Genomic DNA, 25,532 nt, shown 5'->3' on the forward strand with positions numbered 1-25,532 from the left:
AGCTTCCAAAATCATCATCTGCAGAAATGCAACCACTAAATTTAATTAACAATTAAATTGTGGTCTTTAGTGAAAATCCAGCTTGCTAATATATTCAGTCATTTCATCATTTCATATCAACCAGCAAGTCTCCCATTTTAAATAAAAAGCCTCACAAACCGTCCCCAGCACTTATCATGTGATTTAGCCTGTCTTTTGACTACTGTCTTCTAACTGAAGGCCATGGTCCCGCTAATTCCTGTTGTTGCTCTGTAGCTTCCTGGCTGAAGGTCACAGAGGAAGCATATGGGGAAGTTAGAAAAGGAAAGGAGGTGCCCATGAGGGCAGGATGCAAAAGCATTTTGGGGGATTCCTAAGGAAGTCAGATTCTGACTTGAAATGCAGTCATAATAACGTGGGATTTTAAATATTACAATAGTGCAGTTAGCACAAGCTGGGAAGGATGAAATAATGCATAAAGACATGACATTCCTCCCTGCTCCTTGGCAGGAACACAAAGCAGCCATCAAAAACAACAACAACAAAAAACTACAAGCGTTCATTTTGGTCTATGTCAATACTATATATTTCAAGTTATGGGAAATCCACTGCAGTAGAGAGCCTTAGAAATCATCTAACACCTTTATTTTTCAGATAAGAAAATGAGACTGAGAAAGGTTGAGTGATTATTCAAGATCACACAGCTCCTTAAGGAGGAGTATTGCCTGATGCCAAGCGCAGGGCTCCTGCACCATGGTATTACAGACCTCCGGCATGAACATATGAAGCTTACCCTGGATTCGAGCAGCCGCGTCCTTTCTGCATGAGCCTGCTTCAAAAGTCTCTCCATTTCTTCTATTCTAGCAATATTTGAAGTGCTGGCACTGAATCAAAAACCAAAGCCTTTTAAGAATATTGGTTTAGACTGAGAAATCTCTCTAATACACACACACACACACACACACACACACACACACACACACACACACACACACGGGGTCAAGGGAGGTGCATGATAAAATCCAAGCATACGTAATTTAAAGAATGTTACTTACGAGTCATTGGACCGAAGAGGCAAATCAATTCAACTCTGAAAATTGTAGGTTACATTGACTTACCTCAGTTTAGAAGACAAAATATAGGCAAGCAAAATAATGCCAATGCTTTACTCATAGGTAAATAAACCAAAACCAAATCTTACAAAGTGTGAGTTCTAAATGCTCCCTCCAAAGTCTAAAAATAATGGCCCATGAGAGTCCTTCCCATTAGTTTAATGACTTAAAGATATCAGACCAACAAGACTATCACCAACGTTCTATATAAATGACTGGAGCCTACATAATGTTCTTCAGTTGCGGAATATACATTATGAGCTACTTTTTGTTGTCCCTTTATATATGTGGACACTTCATTTATTAAATTATGATGCCAATTAAAACATGACTTCTCCTATAGGTGCAATGGATGGATAGCATCCAGTTTTGTGAAGAGTACCCCCTCATGATAACAATCAGAAAACTGTATAAAGAGATTTAAGAGGTTCAAAAGAAATGATGGGAAAGATATCACTCGAGTGAAAGATGAAACCAAAGGTAGAGAAAGGTGCAAGAACAGTCAGGGTAACTAAAAGACAAAGCGAAAACTTGAAAATGTTTAACACAAAACAGGAAATTTTATTTTCCACTTGCTTACATTCTAGTTGACTGTTCTGGAAAAGAGAGACTATAACCTAGGTCAAAACTTACTTACTTTGCTATTTCAGCTACGGGGACCATATGCTGTTTCTAATGCATGATACTTGTGTACTCATTTAAGTACCTGTCTTCTTTACTAGACTCTCTTGAGGACATACAGACTTTCATGCCTGTATCCCTGTAGCATAGAACCTGACACGGAGTAGGGATACATGTTTGTTAGACACATTCATATAAAAATAAATTCATTAAAAATTCATATAAAAATGAAAAATCAGAGCCGTCTTGGTTATAGATAATTATTAATATAGTATTCTCAAATTATATTTTTGCAAATCAAACCTAGGATGGTTTAAATCTAGGGTTAAGAGTTCTATCGAAGAGAACACAGGGCATACAGTTTATTCTATAATCAGTACTGACAGCCCCATTACAAAACACATCCATTAAGGAGTGAACTGTCTGAGGAATATCGGATCCTTATAAGCTTAACAATTAGTCTGCACTTGGCAGAGTAACCTTGGACCACTTTTTAGCCAAGTGTTTTCTCCCACATGAAAGAGAAGAATATGGCAATATCTTCTCATTATTTCCATTAGCCAGTGAGGAGATACAAAAGAGTAAGCTCTGTTCTCTTCAGCTAGCAAGAATCCAAGGGAAAGAAATCTTTTAATTTTTGTACAGGAATTCGTATTCTCCTTCATTGTGAATACCTGACTTCATGGATGGAAGGGGATAAACTTCATTGGTCCAATTGAGAAAGCCAAAGACATGCATGCAGGACATATAAGGGCACCAAATTATATTTATATTCTACAGTGTAGTTTGTGACATCAAATATGTATGTTTTATATCTCTCATTAATTTGAAAATAATTTGAATTTCACTAAGTTTCAGGTCTTGAAAACTCACCAGTTAGTCAAAACAAACTCACCAATAGCCTAATGCCCATTTATCCCTTTTTTTCATATAGTCAATGTTTATTGAGATTTCACCGTTTACCATTTTCTTTGCTTACATGTCTTCCCTCCTCCCCCCACCATGAGATTTATTGAGCATACATATACTTGACAAACAAAATTTGTATGTATTTATAGTATACAACATGGTGTTTTGATGTATGCATATATTGTGAAATGATTAGTACTATCACGCTAATTAACGGGGCTCACTTCTGTAATCCCAGCACTTTGGGAGGCCAAGGCAGGCGGATCACCTGAGGTCAGGAGTTCAAGACCAGCCTGGCCAACATGGTGAAACCCCATCTCTACTAAAAAGAAAAAAAAAATTAGCCGGGTATAGTGGTGGGTACCTGTAATCTCAGCTACTCATGAGGCTGAGACAAGAGAATTGCTTGAACCCGCAAGGCAGAGGTTGCAGTGAGCTAAGATTGCATGACTGCACTCCAGCCTGGGCAACGGAGTGAGACTCTGTCTCAATAACAATAATAATAATAGGAACATGTTTATCACCTCATGTGGTTGCCTTTTGTGTGTGTGTGTGGTGAGACACATTTGTCCCTTAATTCTTTCTATGATAGCACTATTGCAGAATGGTAATTCCTAACAAGTAGTTATGTGTGGCCATGATCATCTTCCATAGTTGCTTTGCACAAAACTAACTCTGTGGTGCTGGCAACTGCAGATAACTAATCCCCATGGTCAGAAACTACTAATATTTAATGTCATCGTCTTACGAGATCTTCTGAATGTCAAAAAATTAAAGCCAAAGTAGAAGATGCCTGTAAAAGCTGGAGTGCAAAGGGGAGAGAAAAACAGGCATTTCTCTTCTGTACGACCATCAACTTTAAAACAAAATGCATGATACTCTAAGATAAGCTCTTACCATTATGATGGAAAAATAAGTGATAAACACCAGGGAAGCAGGTAATGAGGAACTAATGTTTAGAATGTGTATTGTGACAAAGCATCCTTAATTGGAAATTTTTTGCAGATTCGTAGAAAGAAGAGTAAAAAACTAAAAAATCTTTTCTGCTTAAGATTCGTTTTTAACTCAGGTACTAAAATATCCCCAAATTATAAGCCTATTAATGAGGTAATTCCATGCTGAAATTCTGGTTGCATAAACTTGGTCTCGTGGTTTATTATGTAACAAAAAAATATTTGTAGGATGATAGGATTACTCAGAGTTGTGGGTACGTTCGCCCTTCACTTTTTGTGGAGACATCACTTTGTGACTACCAGAAAGTTACATGAGTTGGACAGTGTTTTTGCTTTTTCAATATCATTATTTACAGTGTAGACAAACCTAATGCTCAGAAAATAGGTCTTGGGTCATAGAAAACAGACAATTGAGAGTCAATTCTGCATAAAATCTCCATTCTGCTAAAATTATTAAACTAGCTTATAGAAGAGTATTCTGAATACTACCTACACTGATACTTCTTATTACTATTATCATTATTAACTTACTAAACCCTGACTTTGTGCTTATCCTTTGAGAAAATGTTAAGAACCAGTACAGTCAAAGGCACAGAGATCTGAGAGTTCTTCATCCTCTCAATCATTAAGCTCTGAGAGGTGTACCAGGAGAATGAACAGGAGTTGGGTTGGACCTAGAGTGCCAGGTTCTAGGATCTGAGAGTAGGTAGTGGGACATCAGAACTTTAGAAAAGGAGGAGTACCATGGCCACATTTATATGTTAAGACCATCTTTGCTTGCCTCAAAGTATAAATACAAATGTGAATACTTAAATCCTTACAAAAATTTTAACATACAGGATAGCAGAAAGCTTCCTTTTAACAAATACAAGGGTAAGAAATCCTCCAAAGTTCTGACTGTAGTTGGAAATTATTTTTTTTCTTTTCCTTTCTTTCTTTTTTTTTTTTTTTTTTTTGAGACGGAGTTTCGCTCTTGTCCAGGCCGGAGTGCAATGGCGCAATCTTGGCTCACCATAACCTCCGCCTCCCTGGTTTAAACGACTCTCCTGCCTCAGGCTCCTGAGTAGCTGAGATGGGCTACCATGCCTGGCTATTTTTTGTATCTAGTAGAGACAGGGTTTCACCATGTTGGTCCGGTTGGTCTCGAGCTCCTGACCTCAGGTAATCCACCCACCTAGGCCTCCCAAAGTGCTGGGACTACAGGCTTGTGCCACTGTGCTGGGGCCTTCTTTTTTAAATCAAAAGCAGCATAAGTGAAGCTTAGAGCTAACCAACAGAAGGAAGTCAATTTTAGAGCACAGTGTAAATTTGAGCTCAAGTGGAGAAAAACAGGATAAAGGTGAAAACAGATTATATGATGCCTGACTAGCTAAGTTACACAAGATAAGAGAAACTACTTTCAAAGGTCATCATGATACCAACCCTCTTCTGCATTATAGACCCTTTATGTCTCAAAAATTTGGGCTTGTGCACATACAGTTCCCAAACTGATGGCTTTACTTGTTGTGAGCAGTAGGCTCTTTCCTTCCCCATAAATAAATCTTACCTAGAGATGTTGTCAGGTGAGCAAGCAGAGATGCTGGTCTCCATGCTATCAGAGCTATCTAAGCTCAAAGTATCAAAGGCCTGGTCCTTGTAGCTGTGATCTGGATAATGGAAACTATTCAAGTAGACATTTGATTCAGATGCTGTGCGGTTGTAAAATTCAGATTTCTGCCTGTGTCCTTCACTCATCTGTTGGTGATTATAACCTAAGGAAAGAGCCATAAATACGTTAGTGTGCCTCATTTTTCAGTCTTTGAAACTTAATTGTCTACAGACACAAGCCAGCAACCAGAAACATCTGCCTATGAAGCTTGGGCCTTGGTCTAATTTGTTTTGAAGCCAAGAAGATCAAAGAAAGACCGCCATGCTCAGTGCAAGCAACAGTTTGAATGAAGTGGTCTGCTGAATCTCTTATCCCTTAGCAGGATTACCTGACACTTTCCTATGGCATTCCTACATCTCAGCACAACCAGCAACACACAAACACAAAATAAACCAAACAGAAACACAATCAAAAGCCCTGAATCCTCTCGAAATGGCTGTGTTCAAGTGAAAATAAGATGCCTTCTAGTGACAAGCAAAACCAGGGTTTTAGGGCAGGCACTTCTTCAACGGTATTCAACTTAAGGAGCACTCAGTCTGGTCATAAAACAGCAGGTGGAATCTTTCAAGTGTAGGGTTTGAGAAACTCATATCTCATATCATCACTGACACTTTTAATCTTGTTAAGATCCAAACTACACATTTTTCTCATTTTCTCTCTCTTTTTCAGTTGTTCTTGTCTGTCAATTACTTATTTAATTCAGAGTCAACATTCCTTCCAATGATTGTGCTCCTCTAACTACCCTAGCTCTCTTCTTTTCCCACCATAACAATCCACCTTCCACAAGCTGTTGATAACAACCATTTGAAAATGTAGGCATCAGTAGGATGAAAAGCACCATAAATAAGAGGTCTTTTCTTTATTTTTTATTTTTATTTTTTGAGACGGAGTCTTGCTCTGTCACCGGGCTGGAGTGCAGTGGTGCGATCTCAGCTCACTGCAACCTCCACCTCCTGGGTTCAAGCAATTCTCCTGCCTCAACCTCTCGAGTAGCTGGGACTACAGGCGTGCACCACCATGCCCAGCTAACTTTTGTCTTTTTAGTAGAGGTGGGGTTTCACCACGTTGGCCAGGATGATCTCGATCTCTTGACCTTGTGATCAACCCACCTCAGCCTCCCAAAGTGTTGGGATTACAGGCGTGAGCCACCGCGCCCGGCCAAGAGGTCTTTTCTTTACCCTGGTGCTCGATCAGCTGGCACATTAGGTTATGGGCTTTACCTTGTGTTATTGCTCTGGCTTGCTCTCTGATCACTGATTTAGGGCATTACGAGTCAAATTTTCTTCTTTTCAATTCTCTATTTATTATATACTCAGGAGCAGGCATCATATTGATTAACAAATTCCTCAATTCATTAAAAAACTTTTCTCTAGCCAGTACTAGAATTTGTAATCTCTTTCTCCCTGATAAGAGAATGCCTACTCGAATAGTTTCCATTACCCAGGGAGTTATTAACAGAGCTATTCAGAGTTCACAACTGGACTATTTGAATTTCCTCTTTTTTTGTGCTCTACCTACCTTTCAATGAACGTTTTAGTAGCAATGAAATGGTCAATAGTAGGCAAGAGGATGAAAGAAGAGAAGTAATTCTCAATGCTTTCTCAGCTACTGATTAAACATTTCCATTTTAAAATAGAAGCCACATCCATGATGCCTTAACAAAGCATTGTATGTCAAAATTTCTGTAAAATGGTTTTAATTTCATGCAGAGTGTTCATGCCATTAGTATTTGGAGTGGTTTTAGATATTTAAGTGAAAATAGGTTATTTCAGATTAAGACATTTCTGGGAAAATAAGTTACCTTAATATAATCGGCCATTATAAATTATAAATACATATATATATATATATATATATATATATATATATATATATATTTTAAAGCCACATAGCATTTAGCTAAGGGAAGATGCAAAACATAAAAGCACACCATAAGACTAAATAGAATATCATGAATTATAATGATCAATCCACACAGCATGAAATGAAGCTGGTATACTCATATGAGTGAAGCTGCGCCTTTTTTTAAGGAAGGCAAAATAATTCATTACTCAAATATTTACCTTTGACACTTGAACTTTTGGAATTACTAATTGCTCCTTTTAAGTTGTTTCCAATTATTTATTATGCAAATGACAAAAAAACACAACAGAAATTATTTGAAAAGGTCACACATGTATATTTTCTTATGATTTCAAACAAAGATTTGTGGCATAGAAAAGTTTCACATTGGCACCAACTACATGGAAGGTATTTCCTTGTAGTATGAAAAACAAATCCCTAACTGACAGCCACGTAATTTAAAACACAGAAGAATTATCTCTCTGGCATTGAGTGACATTGACCCAACCTCTTCCTCTCCCTGAGTTTTCCACATTGAGGAAAAACCAACCCGTATGAAGTAACTACCACACTCTTGGAAAAGCAGGAAAGGAGGTGAGCATGTTTCTTAAAGCAACTGTATGTCTTGCTCCTCAGATCTTCCAGGGCTGTGTTTTTTGTTGCTGTTGTTGTTTTTTGGCGACTTTTCCAAAAGTACCACAGAATAACGAAATAGAACTTATGAGTGAAGGAGATAGTAAACTAAAATGACTCAGATGTTTCAGGTGAATGTAGAAGGGCCAGCTACATTACAATTTGTACTGTGCTAAGGGCTGTGAATGTTAATTCCCCAGACCAACTCACAAGTTGTTGAGATTTGACTCTACGACTGAATCTCCCAGTCATTCTGGTGGTAGGATAAGCATTTTACATTTCCATGGCAACTTAAACGAAAAACCATAAGGCCAATAATAAGCATCTCTTTCCCAACCCAGGATTTTTATTTCCCATGAATCCAATGTGAGTGGAAAAGTTCACCTCATGGAGCTACTCATTTCTGTCTACTGGCAACACTTTACTGACCACAGTGAACCCCACTGTCACCTGGCCTAGCTTCCTCCCTGCTGAACAAATGCCCCCAAAACAGGTAACCCCTGCAATTATCAGTACGGGCATGGGCCCCTCTCCTGTGATCCTGCAACTGAACCAGTGTGATTCCAAAGAGCTCATTTTGGGATTCAGGCTCTGGCCTGGCCATCCAAAGGCATAGATATTTTAAACAGAGGAAACATCGTAGAAGATCAGGGGCTGGGTAAGCTGGTAGGAGGCCCAAAGAGAGATGCCGATGCAGTGAAGGAACACTAGAATGGCAGGAAACTGGTCTAGGCCTCCACTCTCATGGAAGCTTTATCAGGAAAGGGGATGCAAATGTCCTGTGCACCACAGTTTACCCCCATTTATTTAGCACGTGGATGTCATAAGATAAACAGTCACTGAATTAATTTATCTTTTCATCTATATATTTTATATAAATAATCAAATAAGGAAGTGGAATGCATCTACTTTCTGAGTGGGAGCAAAGAAACTAGATTGGGAAAAATGAGACTTTCCCAACCCCTGAGACTATTTGGTTTCTATTTTTTAATTATGTGGCAAGAATAACATTAATCAGTGGGAAAGCAACTGAGACAGTAAAAAGGGCCTTGAATATGCTCTAAATTCTTCCTATCCAGACAGAAATAGCTGTCTGAAGGGGTAGTTTATAAGGTCTATAAAGCAAGAGCTAATTGAGGCTTGTTGCTAATCACACCCACACAAGGAACCCAAAATCAGCTCAGCTCTTCACTGCCTGGGAGAGCCAAGAGACCAAATGTGCAAGGCCCATTTATTATTATTATTTTTAATGCCGGTCTCTATTAATTCTGGCTAATTAGACCTGAAAGTCTCTTGTGAGTCAACGATTACACAATGTGTAGAGTCCTGCCGATACATTCCCAATATATGGTATATACTTTTACACGGCTATCTGGGCTGTAATATGGAAAGTAAGATGCCTAAAAGTATAACCTGGGGTTAAGAGGATAAAATTAACCAGTATTTCTGTCAGTTCAGCCTGTCATAGCTCACCTGCTGAGGAATTCATTCTTCCTAATGACAGTCCACAGTCAGAAGAAGAGGGCACAGGACAAGTCAGGAATGAAGAAGGAGAATGGTTGTAGAAAGGGAAAAAGATAAAAGATCAAAAAGGATGACAAGGGGGCAAGAAAAATATTCAACACTCCCAACATGCACGCATTGATGGTGTTAGTTACAATACCAAATTAATAAGGTATGATGTTCACAGTTTCAGATTAAATCTAAGTTTACAGAGAAAAACTCAAGAAACCTTAAAAAAATTTGATACATGCAGTCAAAAGAGATTGTTACAAGACAAATAAATCTTTCACACATATTCATCAACCAGAAAATAGGAAGAATAAAAACAGATTTATCTATCAAACAATTCTTTTTCCAAACAGACAGTAGCAAATAGTTTTTAAGAGCTCAGGTTTGTAAAACGCCATTCAATTATTTGAAGCACAGTTCATCAAGTTTTATAACACATCATCTAATATCCTATATCTCGACCACCTAGCCACAGGAAATAACCATCTTACCTATTCAAGTCAAATCATTTAAACTATACTTCACTCTCCACTAAGTCTTTCTTAGAAAACAGGCTCCAGTGAAATGAATAAATAGGAGCTTCCTAAATCCTTTCACCCTTTGACTGTAGCCTGCCTTATTTATACCTGTCCTTGATAAAGGAGAATCATGGTTTACACTTAGCTCATATACATCACAATACTCTCTATTCTCTTTATATAGATTCTGAATCTTACAAAACAATGCTTCCACAGCACTCATGTTTCCTGCAGGGTCTGACCTTGCCATTAAAAGCCAAAACAAAGAGGGTCATGCAGCTGCCAGTGAACGAACAGCAGCTGCACCCAGCATTGTGTTTCTTGCAAATGCACAACAATTTTTCTCTATTGTATAAAAGAAATAATCATTAGACTAAAAATCCACCACTGCACAGTGTTAAATCTGATCATTTCTTAAACATGACTTGACAATGACCTTTCAATATTTGCTGGAAACAAAAACACCACACAAGGAGGTTGTCATACCTTTCTTGGACTTTCCTGTATTTAACAAAAACAAAAGGACAAAGATTTCATTCATTCTAAAGCTGACAAAGGAATAGTTCACAAGATGTTCAAAAGCCAATAACCATTCCAACTTCAGAAGCTGAGTTTCTCAGCTCTGTCTTAAACTCTCCCCTCAAAGTTCTTTGCACGACTCACGCTGTCAGTTCTATTAACAGTGCTGATTGAGTAAGGCTTATACTTACACCATCATCCTTGATGTATCCATTACGAATAGCAGCAAAAAAAGGTGTATTTAAGTTAATTGTGTAAGTTTAAAAGATGATTAAGTCTACTAAATGTGAGTTAATGAAAATATGCCAGGTATAATTTTTTTTCAAAACCATAGAATTTTACTTGTATTTGCTATTTTAATAAAGTTAACAAGTGCTACTCAAACAATTCTAAATGAAATTGTGATCCATCCCTCCTGGTTTTTTCATGAGCCACCGGTTTGGGCTGTGCGGAAAATCCTGCCAGTTTTACAGTCTACTGGGGCTCTAAGAACGATAGATCCTGACTTCTCCTCCTCTGGGTAGGGGAGCCAAACTTAGAGAACACATCTCTTTGGACCAACACACGTATGATGGTTCTCTCTTTCCTCAGAAGCTGCCCCATCAGCATTACACGAAACTCTTCAAGAGGAACAGCACTTTACAGTTACAGCAGAGAAAGACTGAAGTTGCAGTCTTCTCAGCTGCATAAAAGACATATCAATAAAGAACAAGAGCATAAAAGATAAAGATAGATTTGATTTTGCAGCGGGAACATCAGTAATGTGGCCTAAGGGAATTAGCGCAGTTTTCCCCTATGAAACTGGCCTGGGATTCCCATTACTTTAGGGGAAAACAGATTAGAATAACTGAGATCAAACCTTCCCTCGGTTTCACCATATTTTTACAAGAATCCTCTTAAAGGATAATGTTAATGGCTCTTCAATTTTGCAAATCTATTCATCTACTATAAAGGTCTAGCTTTTCTTACTCTTTGAGAAAATACTTTTATGTATTCATTTGTTTTCTGAGACAGGGTCATGCTCTGTTGCCTAGGCTATAGTGTAGCGGCATGATTGCAGCTCACTACAGCCTCAACTCCCAGGCTCAAGCGATCCTCCTACCTCAGCCTCCTGAGTGGTTGGGACCACAGGTGCATGCCACCATGCCTGGATAATTTTTAAATTACTTGTAGAGATGGGATCTCACTATGTTGCCCAGGCTGGTCTCATATTCTTAACTCAAGCAATCCTCCCTCCTCAGCCTCCCAAGGTGCTGAGATTATAGGCATGAGCCACCAAACCTGGCAAGGAAATACTTTTAACAAGGAGTATAATAATTTGTGATCCCACCCTCTTTCCCAAATGCTTGCTCTTTCTCTTAAACACCTGAAGTACATGAAAATGCTTCATGGTCTTTATTGGTGTTGTGGCCAATCTAAGCTTCGATGTCTTCCGACGGTGGGAAAAACATATTTAAAAAGAAGTCTAATACACACCTGCAATCCCAGCACTTTGGGAGGCCAAGGTGGGAGATCACTGAAGCCCAGGGGGTCGAAACCAGCCTGGGAAACATGACAAAAACCCATCTCTGCCAAAAAATACAAAAATTAGCCAGGTGTGGTAGCACACACCTATAGTTCCAGCTTACTCGGGAGGCTGAGGTGGGAGGATCACTTGAACCCAGGAGGCAGAGTTTGCAGTGAGCTATAATTACACACCACTGCATTCCAGCCTGGACAACAGAGTGAGACCTTGTCTCAAATATTTATATGTAAATATTACAGAAATATGTTTCAACAGCAAATAGACTTGACCCACAACTTAACAGTGATAAATGAGAGCCAAAATAGACTCATATATGTTTATTATTTGTAACTATTAAAAGAATATTTTTAGCTTAAGAAATTATGACAAAGAAAATAAAATAGTTTAATCAGTGTATTTGATTCAAATATTACCACTGCAAATGTCTCTCACATATTACAATCCTATTATGAATACTATACCCTCTAATTCTTAAATTGCCTTTAGTAATGGTTTGAAAACCTCGTTCCAGTGAGAGAGAGAGATATATATATATCATATATACACACAACACACATTATGTTCCCATACATATAAATTTATATATGTATATGTAGTATATATGTATTATATATATGTGTGTGTGCGCGCGCATGTGTATGTATGTATGTGTGTGTGTATATATATTTTCTCCTGATGGAAAACCAGCATTATCTCTCAGCACCACTGGCAGAGAGGCCAAACAGCTAGAATTGAATTCCAGCCTGCTTAGAAGGGAGGATTTGAATCCCATCAATGCATGAATGTATTTGAAGGTCAAATGCCTGCTATCCCCAAAGCATTTCCATTTACAACCTGGGCATACTGCCATTATTCCATTTACCACATTTTATTGAAATCATCTGTTCTGTGTCTTTCTTCCTCACTAGACTACAAGCATTTCAAAGGCAAGCTTCCTATCATTAATTTGCATTCTTGGTACCTAACATCATGCCTGCTCAAAAGTTAGGACAATGTCACTTGTTCACTTAAACTATTGTGTTAACACAAGAAATCTAATCCTCTCAATGAGAAGCTTAGCCCTGGAACTATGTTACAGTAATTTCTTCTAGCCCCATGAAGACTATCTGAGAACCCCATTATAAATGTAATGTATTTTTTTTTTTTTTTTGAGACGGAGTCTCGCTCTGTCGCCCAGGCTGGAGTGCAGTGGCGCGACCTCGGCTCACTGCAAGCTCCGCCTCCCGGGTTCACGCCATTCTCCTGCCTCAGCCTCCCGAGTAGCTGGGACTACAGGCGCCCACAACCGCGCCCGGCTAATTTTTTGTATTTTTAGTAGAGACGGGGTTTCACCGTGGTCTCGATCTCCTGACCTTGTGATCCGCCCGCCTCGGCCTCCCAAAGTGCTGGGATTACAGGCGTGAGCCACCGCGCCCGGCCAAATGTAATGTATTATTACAAAAAAAAAAAAAAATGCTGAAAGTCAAAGTCTACCTGAAACATAACAACTATGAAGTATAAAAGCTCAAATCTACATTAAAAGGCCTACAAGAATTCTGTTCTGGGCCACTACTGCTATATTTACCGTGTCAGCTCAATGATTCTTTAGCACAAAGTTCATTCAACTTAGTGGCTCTGACACAACCCAGGTGAGTGATCTTGGTTAAGTGTCCTGGTAACCTCCTTGGATCTCACTGGTCTCTCTTTTCTTTCTATTAATCAAATGGGAAGGTTAGTAATTCTCTAGGGGTCTTTCTGGTTTAAGAGTTCTATCAAATCTAAAAAGTACAATGGGAATGTTTAAAATATATCAGCTATATGTATAAATAGGAAAAGTTATCTATCCCTCCCAAAAGAGAACACATTAAGAGTAAAATTAGGCCTTTGGCTGATCCCTCTTCTAATCATCCCTACCCGTTCTCACTTCCTCCCCCTGAAGAATTCTAATGCTTAACAAAAGGCCATGACATTTGATTTAAAAGGCACGTACCTCTGAGCATCCTGCGAGATTCTGAGTCTTTGGCCATGGCTGCCAGTGAGGGAGGGAGCACGCTTCCACAGCTGTTACTCTGTCCCAGGGGCACGTGGGCCTGTGGGAAGCAGGAGGGAGTACTTCAGGCAAGCTGCAGGCTGAATGGACCTTTAGGAAATGGCCACATCCCTGTTTCCAAAGCTCCTATCTAAGTGTACAGGGCAGAGAAGGTAGGTCTTTGAATTACATTTGTTGATGCTAAGTGGTAAACGCCAGTTACTGGCCCTCCCGAGAAGGTAGTCGCAATATCACAGCACTTCCTCCAACAGCAGCAATTCCAAAAGTGAAGACAGTTGGGGAAGACACTGTCCAAAATCACCTGAAAGAATGGCTGAAAGTTCTTCATGCATAAGGAGCAGAGGGCAGATGCAGGGCCAAGAATGCATGCGCACCATGCAAAAGAACAGGGAAGAGCTACTCTTGTTACAAATGTACCGATTTTTATTTATCCTCAGTTATGTGGTGGGCTGAACCTGAAGAAATCTATTAACACTCTAATGGTTTCAGCATTTTTAAAAAAAATAGCAAAATCTTTCCTGTAGATAAAATATACTTGAAACACAAATTTATAAAACAGATGAAAACAAAGTTACTCTGATTAAGGGTAGGGGAAGGGCTCAAAAGTCTGTCTCATTCAGAACCTCCTTCACACCTGCCTCTTCTCTTTCCACAATGATCCCCTCAGGCATGTTGGCAGAACGTGAGGGAGCTCTGGTGTCAGGTCACATAGGTTCACATTCCACTCCACTCCACACCAGCTGAGGGTTCCTTGGTTAGTCACTTAACCTTATACACCTCAGTTTATCCGTACATACAAATGGGATAATAATCAGTACTCTACTGCCTAGTGCTGCTGGGTTTTCAAATGAGGCAATCCACATAAAAGACTCAACCCAGCACCAGCCACATGAAAATGTCTGAATAAATACTTGTTGCTGTTATTCCTGGAACACAGAGGCTATATCCTATCTTATTTCCAGATGTGGGACGCAGCCATGGAAGTCCGTCATGTAAGTGAATGCCACTCATCACCTGGGTTGTACTGGTAGAAAATACCCTGAAGCATGTTCTTTGGCCCCAGAGCATACAATTTCAGATGTCCTCTGAACAGGTAGAAAATGCGATTTAGTCCTGATGTCTGCCTAACAAGTAAGTTTAATGATTATTTAGCACTTTTCTTTAAAGGCCTTTACACATCAGTGAATATGATGACAAGAAGACTCATGGAATGGGAAGCCCATGGTTTCTCCCATGTCCTACCTTTGGGGTGATGCTTCTCCCCATAGTAGCACTGCTGAAATGTGGGGAGATGGAAGTTGAGGTTTTCTTTCGAGGCAAAGTATCGCTCAGATAGAGGCCTTCTTTATGCTGTTTTTTCCTTTCTTCCAGACTTCTAAAGTGCTTTAAATGCAAATGTAAAGCAAAACAGCAAAACTTGACTAACTGTAATAGGTGACTGAAGAAATGAAGAATTATGCATTTACCCAAAAAAAGGGAATTTTAGAATTTTTCTTCAAGTTATTCAATATATACTGTGTTTGCTGATAGATTTGAGCTAGTATTTGATTAGATACTAAACACTGCAGGAATTTATGCTGAACCTAGAAACCTTTTAAAAATTCCACCTTTCACTTCTGTAGTGCTTGCAGCCTCGGGGCCGCAGGACAAATTACAAATTATTATGACGGTTGCCATGTGGATGGCGGAACGGCCAGTGGACAAAGCACGTAAGCACTTTCTCCCCTTCCGGGCAGTTCTGTGGGATGGCACAGATACCAGTGAGAGGAGGACAAGAAAAGGGAAAAAGGAGATAAAGAGAAAAAGCGAGTAAACAGGGAAGTTGTTTGAAAGTTGTAATAACATTTCAGTCACATAAACACACTCCAAATCCACATAAAGTTTTCCTAAAAGGCATCATTCTAAGTTACTTTTTATTTGAAAAGATATTGGCCAAGGAGCCCTTACAGTAATTGCTCACATTTAAAAATTCTCTACTGGACTATTTAATTTTTTTCAGATTTCTAAAGTAAGATTTTTGTCCACTTGAAACTTACTCAAATTTTTCTTGGCCTCCCCTTAGAAATGCCTTTAATAGTAAAATGATGTCTTGTTCAAGTGATGGGTGCACCAAAATCTCAGAAATCACCACTAGAGAACTTATCCATGTAAGCAAACACTACCTGTTCCCCCCAAAACTATGGAAATAAAAAAGAAAGAAAAAACGCAAAAATGAGCTCAAAAAATTTTTTGTGGAAATATATTTGAAACATAGAGATAAGAAGAGAGGATAATTTAAGAGAGATTCATATTCCCACCACTCAGCTTTACTAAATCTTAACATTGCTTTATTTTTTTAAAGAAATAAAACATATATATATAAAGTGATTTATTAATTAAAGATTTTTTAGGTCTGATCATTTTGAAGTCATTTTAAAAGCTCATGTTTTTGAAATGCACAAAAATTAATGCAAATTTGAATTACCAAATTTATAAACAGTCTTCAAATATGCCAATCATAAAAATCTGCATTTTAACTTTATAATTAACTGTTTATACTAGCTAATCAATTTATTAAGAGCTATGTGCCAGGTATGATGGTTTATATAAATTATCTCATTAAATTATTATAATAATCCTGTGAGGTAGGTACTGAGAAATCTGGGGTGCAGAGAAGTTAAATAAACTTGGCCAAGGTCATGCAGCTGGAAAGTGGCAGAGCTGGAATTCATGGCCAGGTAGTGCATACTAAGATGATAATAATACTTTGCAGTTTGGCTGATTAATGCTCCTTTTAGATAGAAAAATGACGTCAGAACACTTCAATCTAGCTCCCACTATGACCAAATATTATAAATTCTGCAATTCATAACTTTCCAACATTCCATAACGGTACCTTAATAAAATAGAAAAGAAATCCCAATGAAAACAGTCTAATTGAAATTTGGCAGAAAAGAGCAGATTTGTAAACTGTGATTGTTTTGCTACTAGGGATGTCTTGAATGAAGTTGCTAAAGAGATAAACCTAACATCAAAATTGAAGGCATTTAGGTCTTCCATTCTCCTTGTTTCTTCCTTGTATACATAACTTATTTCACCCACCTTTCACCAATATCCTTTCATGTCAGCCCAGGTGACAGTAACCTTAAGGCAGTGAGAGATATAGTCCTTTAAAAAATGGTAATCGATGGTAAAGGTACCTTCAAGAAACGTAAGGGCTAAGCATGACTGACCAGAGCTCGCCTACATCAGTGCAATGACTCCTTAGGATCTTTTGGCACCAAATTCCTGCAGGTGTTTGATTATAATTGAAAGGAAGTCTTGAAACAGATTTTTTTTTTTGAATACCCAAGCATTAATATACACCAAGTGTTCTAAAAGGAAGGCAACATTTAGAATAAAAAATAATTTATTTAAAAATCTGGTGAATAAAAACTAGATTTATGGACCAAGTGCACTACTTGTGGTGTGACCTTGGACAAGCTACTTAACCTCACTGAGCCTCAGTTTCCAAAACTTCAATATGGAGATAATTTTTACTTCATGGGATCGTTAGAAAGTATGTAAAGAGACACACAAATTTATAAAACAGATTAAAACAAAGTTACTCTGATTAAGGGAGTGAAGTGTTTAACAAAACACATCAAGGGAATGATGCCTATTTTGGTTTCAACTATGTGTAATAAAAATATTTTGTGTTGATAACATAACTCTTTATATATAGATTTTATGGAAATGCTTGTTAGTATTTTGAGAATATCTGTGGTAAGTTGCAATATTTTGGTTGAATGGTAACTGAAGGATGCGGGTATACAAAGGGCTCAAACATATAAAAGCCAGTAGGGGACACTCAAGGTATCAAAACTTCACAACAATTCTAACATCCTTAAATGTTCCAACACTAAATGTTCTTAAGAGGGGGAAAAAAAATCAGAGAAGTATGCAAGTTGCCTTTTTAAAAAATGCCTTTGGGAAAGTGGAAGAAAAGATTCCACATGAGTAACTTTGTTGCCAAGATAACATTCCCAAACTCTAAATTCCAGTTCCTAATTACCTGTTGCTCCTGCTGCTGCTGCTGCCTTCTGTGTTTCTTAGCTGGTAGAGGAGGAGGTGTGTCATTTAAAGGTAAAGGATCGACAGATGTAGCCATGAATTCAGGCCATGGGGCTGATGTATGTTGAGTGATAGGATGAGAAGAAAGGGTGGAAGGAAACACAAATCCAGAATAGACAGGTGATCTTTGCTTTATAGGAGAAAGAAAAGGTATATATGTATCCACATGAAATGAAAGAATAAGACATAGAAATGAAATGGATAGTTTGTTCTGTTTTGTTATATTTTAATTAAGAAGTTACAATTGATGGGCAGTATCTTTCAATTTAGCCTCTTATTAAAATCCCACACTGTAAGCAATTTGGGTCACTGAGGTATTTTAATTTATTATTATTGGCCCCTCCCCTAGAAGGCTTTTAAAAGGCCTAATGTTTAAAAGTATCCATGTTACAAAACAAAATCGAAAACAAAGTCAAACTGAAAAGGCAATTCAAATCAACAATATTAGAAAGGCTTTTTAATTTACAAGAAAACTAAGTTGAGTTAGAGTGCTAAGACATAGAACTTATTTCTTTGAACTTCTCCTAGTACTCCACTCTGTAGCATAAATTTCATGGTTTCTAGAATTTTTATTGGTAGAGCATTACCCCCAAATTGGTATGCTTTATAAACTCAGCCTTACCCTACCCCTCTGGTCAGACAGATACACATTTGTCACGCACGCTCTCGTGGACCTCATTTTCAGTTGGCCGTGGGTTAATTTCTGACATGAAGAAAAGCAGTGAATGAATGAAACGTCACGCCTACACACCTCTTTACTGTGAGGTTGGCTCGCCAGCACAGCTGTGGCAGGCTCAGCGGCAACAGCATCAGCATCAGCAGGAAACTGAGTGGAAGGGGATAGATTCGTGGAATTGCCACATGGCTCATTAATCTCATTTACACTGATATAGCCCTAAAAGGAGGAATTCAGAAGTTAAACACAAAGAAAGCAAAAGCCGAGGCATGCGAGAGTATTAATGTTCCCAGTACAATGAAGTTAGCTTAGAGCGGCACAGCCAGATATCTGTGGTATTATCAAATGTTTCATTAAGGGAATACTCAGCAATTAAAATGGATTTACATTGCTTAATCTTGAAAATTGGCATTCGAAGCATTAAACATAATTTTTCTGATGCAATTAAGATAACTATATTATAAATAACCCAAAACCTTCTATTTTAAAATATCCAGAAGTATCAGCATTCATTCTGTTGATGGATTAAGGTTGTCACCACATACATATTTAAAGTAATAACACACCAAAAAATCCAAGATGTAAAATTGACAATGCAATCACTCACTCCCTAATTAAAGAGACTTTTCCACAAATCTTCATTCTTAGATTTTCACCGTTTCTGTTTCCTGATGAATTAGAGTGTGAGGAAAATGGGCTGAGGGCTACTGGGTTTTACACTAAGCAAACATTTATAAAACAGTAATTATTTATAGTGGGTTCTAGCTTTTGGGCATCTCAACCAAATGAGAATAAAAAGAACACTGTCCTTTCATGCAGGTGAGCCTTCCCTAGCAAAACAAATGTGTGCACGCACACACACACACACACACACACACACACACACACACACACACAGAGTCCTAAGGTGGAGTTGCAACCAGGGTATGTTTCAATTCAAGGCAGCCTCCCTAACCCCCATCTCTACCCATAGGACAGAGAATTTCCAGTTACTTTTGAACTCAATAATTCAGTTCTGGCTTCAGCTTAGAGAAAATACAAAATACCTGAGAAACAGAACTCCTGAATCTGTGGAAAAGGCACTTATCAATTTTCATGGAAACTATGCAGACCAATCATGATTTTCACCACCCCAATAAAACAGTGTGAAAAAACTATATAAAATAAGATCTCTCCTTTAAAGGTGAAATTGAGTTAAATTTGACACAAAGATTCTTCTACGAGTCCATCAATTCTTTTACAAATTTTAGGCTGGAAAATAAAACACCTTGATTTTTGGTAAAAACCATGAAAGGACTGATAACAAAGTGGAGAATGCCAGAGTTGACTGTTTATAAATTGGATGTGTCAGACACTTGCACTTCAGAAGGCAGGACAGATACCATGTAAAGTTTTATAAGGTTAAACTGAAGAAAAGAAGTAGTCAACTAGGTCAAGTTCATTCAATATGTAATACTGAATCAGAAAGAAAATGAACAATTTTGGGTTTTTCTTTTGCTCAGTTAATAGACTGTTTTGAAGCCAAGTTTTAATTATTTATGTGAGTCATAAACCATACAACTTAATTAACTGCTTCAAAAATGTAAACTGCTTTAAAACCTGGGAGGTCTTTAAAATAGGTTATAAATCAATCACCCCTTTAAAAAAGAAAAAAGAGAGAGAATGAGAGAGGAGGAGAAAAAAAAAAGAAAACCATCTTGTGAGTCAAGTCTGCTTGTACAGGAAAGTGAACACACAGCACAATTGCCATGTGTTCTCATAGCAACTCATTGTTTTACTCAACAAGCAGAAGAGTTGTAGATACACAACAATAGTGAAAAAAACTAAATGTGCTTCTGACATCAGAATGTCTGCAGGAAATAAAGACCAACTCATTAACAGAAAAGGAAAGACTTCATTCTTCTATTAGGAGACGGAGAGACTTTAGAGCCCATCTAATTCATCTGGATGCCATAAGCTCTTCAAACTCTGTATGTCCAGAGTCAACTCTAAATCTTCCCTCTTAAACAATTCCTTCCCCAGTCTTCCCTATCTCACTAAAAGGTGCTTACCATATACTTCATTACTCAAACTGGAATAATGGCATGATTCCGGACACCTTCATTTATTTACTTCATGCCAACATCCAATCTATCAGCAAGAACTGTCAACTCTGCCTCCAAAATATCTGCTAATCCAGCTAACTCCTTCCATCTCTCTGCCATCCTCCAATTCAAGCTGCCAGCCTCTCTAGCCTATGCTACTGCAATCATCTCCACAACAATTTCCCTGCATCTGCTTCTCTTACTCTATGATCCAGTAGTCACAGAGCAGCCCAGAGTGATCTTTAACAAATGGATAACAAATGTTACCTCCCTGCTTAAAACCACTTGAAGGCCTCCCACCACACATGAAGTAGACCACATTTCTTTAACAGACTCACAAGACCTGCTCTTACCCACCTTGCTAACATTATCTTAGGCCATGACATTCTATTCACAACCACGCTTTGTTCGTTGAAACTGACAGTTCCATGTTCTGAATAACGAAAAGAAATTATGAAACTGAATGATCTAACAAAGTTTTGGAAAAATATTTCACAAAATGATTCTGAGGTACATATACAGTCACACTTATTGTGATGAGCATTTTGCTTCATATACTTACACACACACAAATATTTTCTACGTAAGAATCCTAACTCCACTGTCTAAAGGATTTTTTTTTTTAAATTATGCAAACACTTATGTAGAAGCAAGCTTTTCTTTTAGCTTTTTAGAAAAACAATACATATAAGGAATATAAATATAGGCCCGGTGTGGTGGCTCATGCCTATAATCCTAGCACTTTGGGAGGCCGAGGCAGGCAGATTACCTGTGATCAGGAGTTTGAGACCAGCCTGACCGATATGGTAAAACCCCATCTATACTAAAAATACAAAAATTAGCCGGGTGTAGTGGCGGGCGCCTGTAGTCTCAGCTACTCAGGAGGCTGGGACAGGAGAATTGCTTGAACTCAGGAGGCAGAGGTTGCAGTGAGCTGAGATGGTGCCACTGCACTCCAGTCTGGGTGACAAAGTGAGACTCCGTCTCAAATATATATATATATATATATATATATACTATTTTTTTCTCAGCTATAATTTTCCAAATTAGAGTTAAAATATTCTCCCAGCGTAGCAGTGTAGTTCCTTAAGATATCTGGCGGGGAAAGTGGTGATGGGGACTGGAGAAAGGTGGATATTAGAGATAAAGAGTATGTATAGTTTACTGTAAATAGGACTTTCCAGTTTACAGTGGAAAATGGCAGAAACAACAGTCGGTGGGGTAGGGAGATAGGGAAAAGAAAGAAACCAGACCACCTTCTCAAATGTTTGCAGGCATTTTCATGTTCTACAAGACTCAGGAGAAGGAGAAGCAAAATAACAGAGGGGAGGGAGAAAGGAGACTCAGGAAGGAAAAAGGAGAATTTAAGACTCATCTTGGTCTGGATCTTCAAGTTTTTGAAACACCAAATTAACCCACAATGTCACTACCCAGCAAAGTAGACACACACACACACACACACACACACACACACACACACACACAAAATATGCATCCACATTAGACACAAGAATAATCTCTGCAATCCCCAAAGCATACATAATGAAAGGTGGGGAAACCATCCAAGCATTGAGTGCTTTCATAGGTCCTTTGAGTTAATATTTTTATTATTCAGCTAATCGCATAAAGCTGAGATACATCTCTTGATTTCTAAGGCAATATAAAGTGACATGCAAAATCATAGCTTACCTCTTTTAAAGTATTGGGGTTAACGGGAAACCCTTTCCCCCCAGAGAGGCTGGAGTATTTCTTTTCCAAATTACAAAGATTCTCCTTTTCCTGAAGGAATACAAAACCTATTAAACTTAAAAGCCAACCTTGGATACAACTGAGAAGCACAGTGACTTTGCGTTAGAGACTAACATCAGTATCTCACATATTTCCCCTCATTTTATTTCCTCTCATCATACTCAGTCAAAACTTCAAATCTGTATCCTAGCGGTCATCTTCTGCCAGCTGATATGCTGCATGAGTTGTTTCCAAACATACTTAGCTATATAACTTTTAATTCCTAATAAATTTTATAGTCATTTAAAAATGTGTTTAAAATAAAATTTTTAAAACTTTATATAAAAAATATAAAATAAATTGTATATTTTATTTTTACTTTTATATAAAAATAAAATTTTAAAAACATTATTTTCGGCCAGGTGTGGTGGCTCACGGCTGTAATCCCAGCACTTTGGGAGGCTGAGGTGGGCGGATCACAAGGTTGAGATCGAGACCATCCTGGCTAACACGGTGAAACCCCATCTCTACTAAAAATACAAAAAATTAGCTGAGCATGGTGGCGGGCACCTGTAGTCCCAGCTACTTGGGAGGCTGAGGCAGGAGAATGGCGTGAACCCAGGAGGCGGAGGTTGTAGTGAGCTGAGATCGCGCCACTGCACTCCAGCCTGGGCGGCAACAGAGCGAGACTCTGTCTCAAAAAAAAAAAAAAAAATTATTTTCTAATGTCATTTTCTTTTAATCCTTCCAAGTAACACATAATTGTTGTTGATGATGTAATATCACATGATGTTGTTGATGACATAATATCTGATGATGTAATATCACAACCCAGTGATATATTTTCTTTTGGGAACTTTATGGTGTTAGCTTTTATGTTTGTGTCTACCATTCACATCTTGAATTAATTTGGTATTAAGCAACATTTATGGGTCATTTTTTTATCATGGTATAATTTGTATATATGTCCTTGCCATGGCTGGGGCTAAAATATTTTTAATTAAAAAGATAATGTGCATTCAGTGAAATGCATAGATCTTAAGTACATAAATTTATGAGTTTTAACAAATGGAATAATATCCCAGACAAGATAAAGAGCATTTCTGTCACCCCAAACATTTCCTCATGCCCCTACCTGTCAACTTCCACCCTTTTGAGCAAGCATTGTTCTGATTTCCATGGCCTTCACACTAGTTTTGCCTGTGTTATAAAGTGTTTGCCTACTTATAAAATGTAACCACTTTATATAAATGGAATCATACAATATGCATTCTTTTGTGCCAGCCCTCTTTCACTCCATGTTACAGGCATCAGTAGTTCACTGTTTTTTATTGTTGAGGAGTCCTGTCCTGTATTATATGAATATACCTAACAAGTTGCTTATTGATGGATATTTAGGTTGTTTCTAGTTTTGTTTTGTTTGCTATTATGGAAAAAGCTACTTTAAACAGTCTTGAACAAGTTTTATATGAAGACGTGTTTTCATTTATATTCTGTAAACATCTAGAAGTGGAGTGGTGGGTCATAGATGGGTGTATGTTAAAAAAAACTTCTACAAAGTTCTCTGAAAGGACCATAGATTTTACACTCAAGTCAGCAATGTATGAAAGTTCTAGTTGCTTCATATTCTTGTCAACATTTGAGATTTTCATTTCTTTACTTTAGTTAGTTTACGAGGCAGAATTACATTATTGTTGTAATTCATATTTCCTTGATGACTAATGATGAGTATTTTCCCATCTAACTTTTTGGTTCTTCATATATGCTCTTTTGTAAAATCTCTATTCAAGACTTTTGCCTGTTTTTTAAAAAAATTATTGGTGTATCACTATTATTATTGATGTGTAGGAGTTCTTAATATGTTTTGGATACAAGTCTTTTGTCATTTCTTTTAAAAATTTTTGCTTACTCAAGGCCATAAAAGTGTACTTTCACTCTTATATTTTCTTCTGGAAGCTTTATCATTTTAATTTTTATATTGAGGTCTCCGATATCTCTTGAATGAATTTACATATATCATATGACAATATTGAGGTTTATTTTTTTCCATGTTGACCCAGTTGATCCAGCACCATTTCTTTGAAAGATTTGTTTTGGTGCCTTTGTCAAAAATCAAAAGACAGTACGTATGTACGGGTCCATTTTTGGACTTGATAGTTCAGTTTCATTGATCTATTTAATACATGTCTATTTGCATGGCAGCACCACCCTGTCTTAAATGGCTCCAGAGTAAACCTTGAAATAAGAGTACAAATCCTCCAACTTTGTTCTCGTTCAAAGTTGTTTTGGCTATTCTAGGCCCTTTGCATTTTCATATGCAGTTGATTCCTATTATTGGTGGTAGCTATGTTCTATAATGTTGCCACGAACACTGAATTAGTGAATACTGAACCACTGCTCCTATAAAAAAATACAGGGTTGGGTTCCTGCAAGCCTCTAGTCACAATATTTTCATCAACTGATCAGTACTGAACTTTGTTTTATGTGTGTTTCTGTTTGAAGACACTTAATATTATATTATATGCCATTATATAAGATATTAATATTAGCATATTGTATTATATATTATTATTATTTGTATATTAAGATATGTATTGCTGATTCATTAACCTTGTACTGACAGTCAGCAACACTATGACAGTGTGAGTGAAGTTCATCTAACACACATATTTTCTCCATAAGGCACTTCACAACCTTCTTGCATTTAGGAGCACTTCACTGCACTTAATCACTATGCTTGGGAGGCATTTTATGCAGCAAATCACCAACAAAAAGCAAAAACATAAAAGCACCGCATTAAATAATCCACAAAAATAACACTTGTTTACAGTATGAGAGGTAAAACAAGAAGGCAGGATGCTGCCTTGCTCAGCCCCAGCTGGGAATGTGCATATTGGCCAACTCAAAATTTTCACCACTCCATGAATTTCTGTGAATGACTACAAAAGTGCCACAAGTCTCGATTTAGAGGTTACAAATACATTTTAGCAAGTAGACATAATCACAAATATAGAATCCCTGAATAATCAAGATCAACTGTAAATTTTCGCATCAACTTGTCAATTTCTAGAAAAAAGTCTGTTGGGATTTTGATTGGGATAAAAATGTATCTATAGATCAGTTTAGAAAAATAAAAATCTTAATACTTATAG

The 25,532-nt window shown here is 37.7% G+C and overlaps 1 protein-coding gene across 17 annotated transcripts in view; it reads right to left on the bottom strand.

The window, feature by feature from the left end:
* The window catches only part of LOC105470413 (pleckstrin homology like domain family B member 2), a 234,215-nt gene that overhangs the window by 8,645 nt on the left and 200,038 nt on the right, over positions 1-25,532 (bottom strand). For 7 of the 17 annotated variants that reach the window (XM_071092441.1, XM_071092438.1, XM_071092439.1 and 4 more), the window contains 9 exons: positions 22,342-22,431; positions 18,644-18,787; positions 17,834-18,022; positions 15,043-15,183; positions 13,741-13,840; positions 10,214-10,228; positions 9,171-9,191; positions 5,121-5,325; positions 773-863 (listed from right to left, as the gene is read on the bottom strand). In XM_071092441.1, coding sequence (XP_070948542.1) covers positions 773-863; positions 5,121-5,325; positions 9,171-9,191; positions 10,214-10,228; positions 13,741-13,840; positions 15,043-15,183; positions 17,834-18,022; positions 18,644-18,787; positions 22,342-22,431 — 996 coding nt within the window. The other 10 variants (XM_071092445.1, XM_071092444.1, XM_011722396.3 and 7 more) reach the window with 8 other exon arrangements.

This window comes from Macaca nemestrina, chromosome 2 (genome assembly GCF_043159975.1).
Source record: "Macaca nemestrina isolate mMacNem1 chromosome 2, mMacNem.hap1, whole genome shotgun sequence".
Classification (NCBI taxonomy): domain Eukaryota; kingdom Metazoa; phylum Chordata; class Mammalia; order Primates; family Cercopithecidae; genus Macaca; species Macaca nemestrina.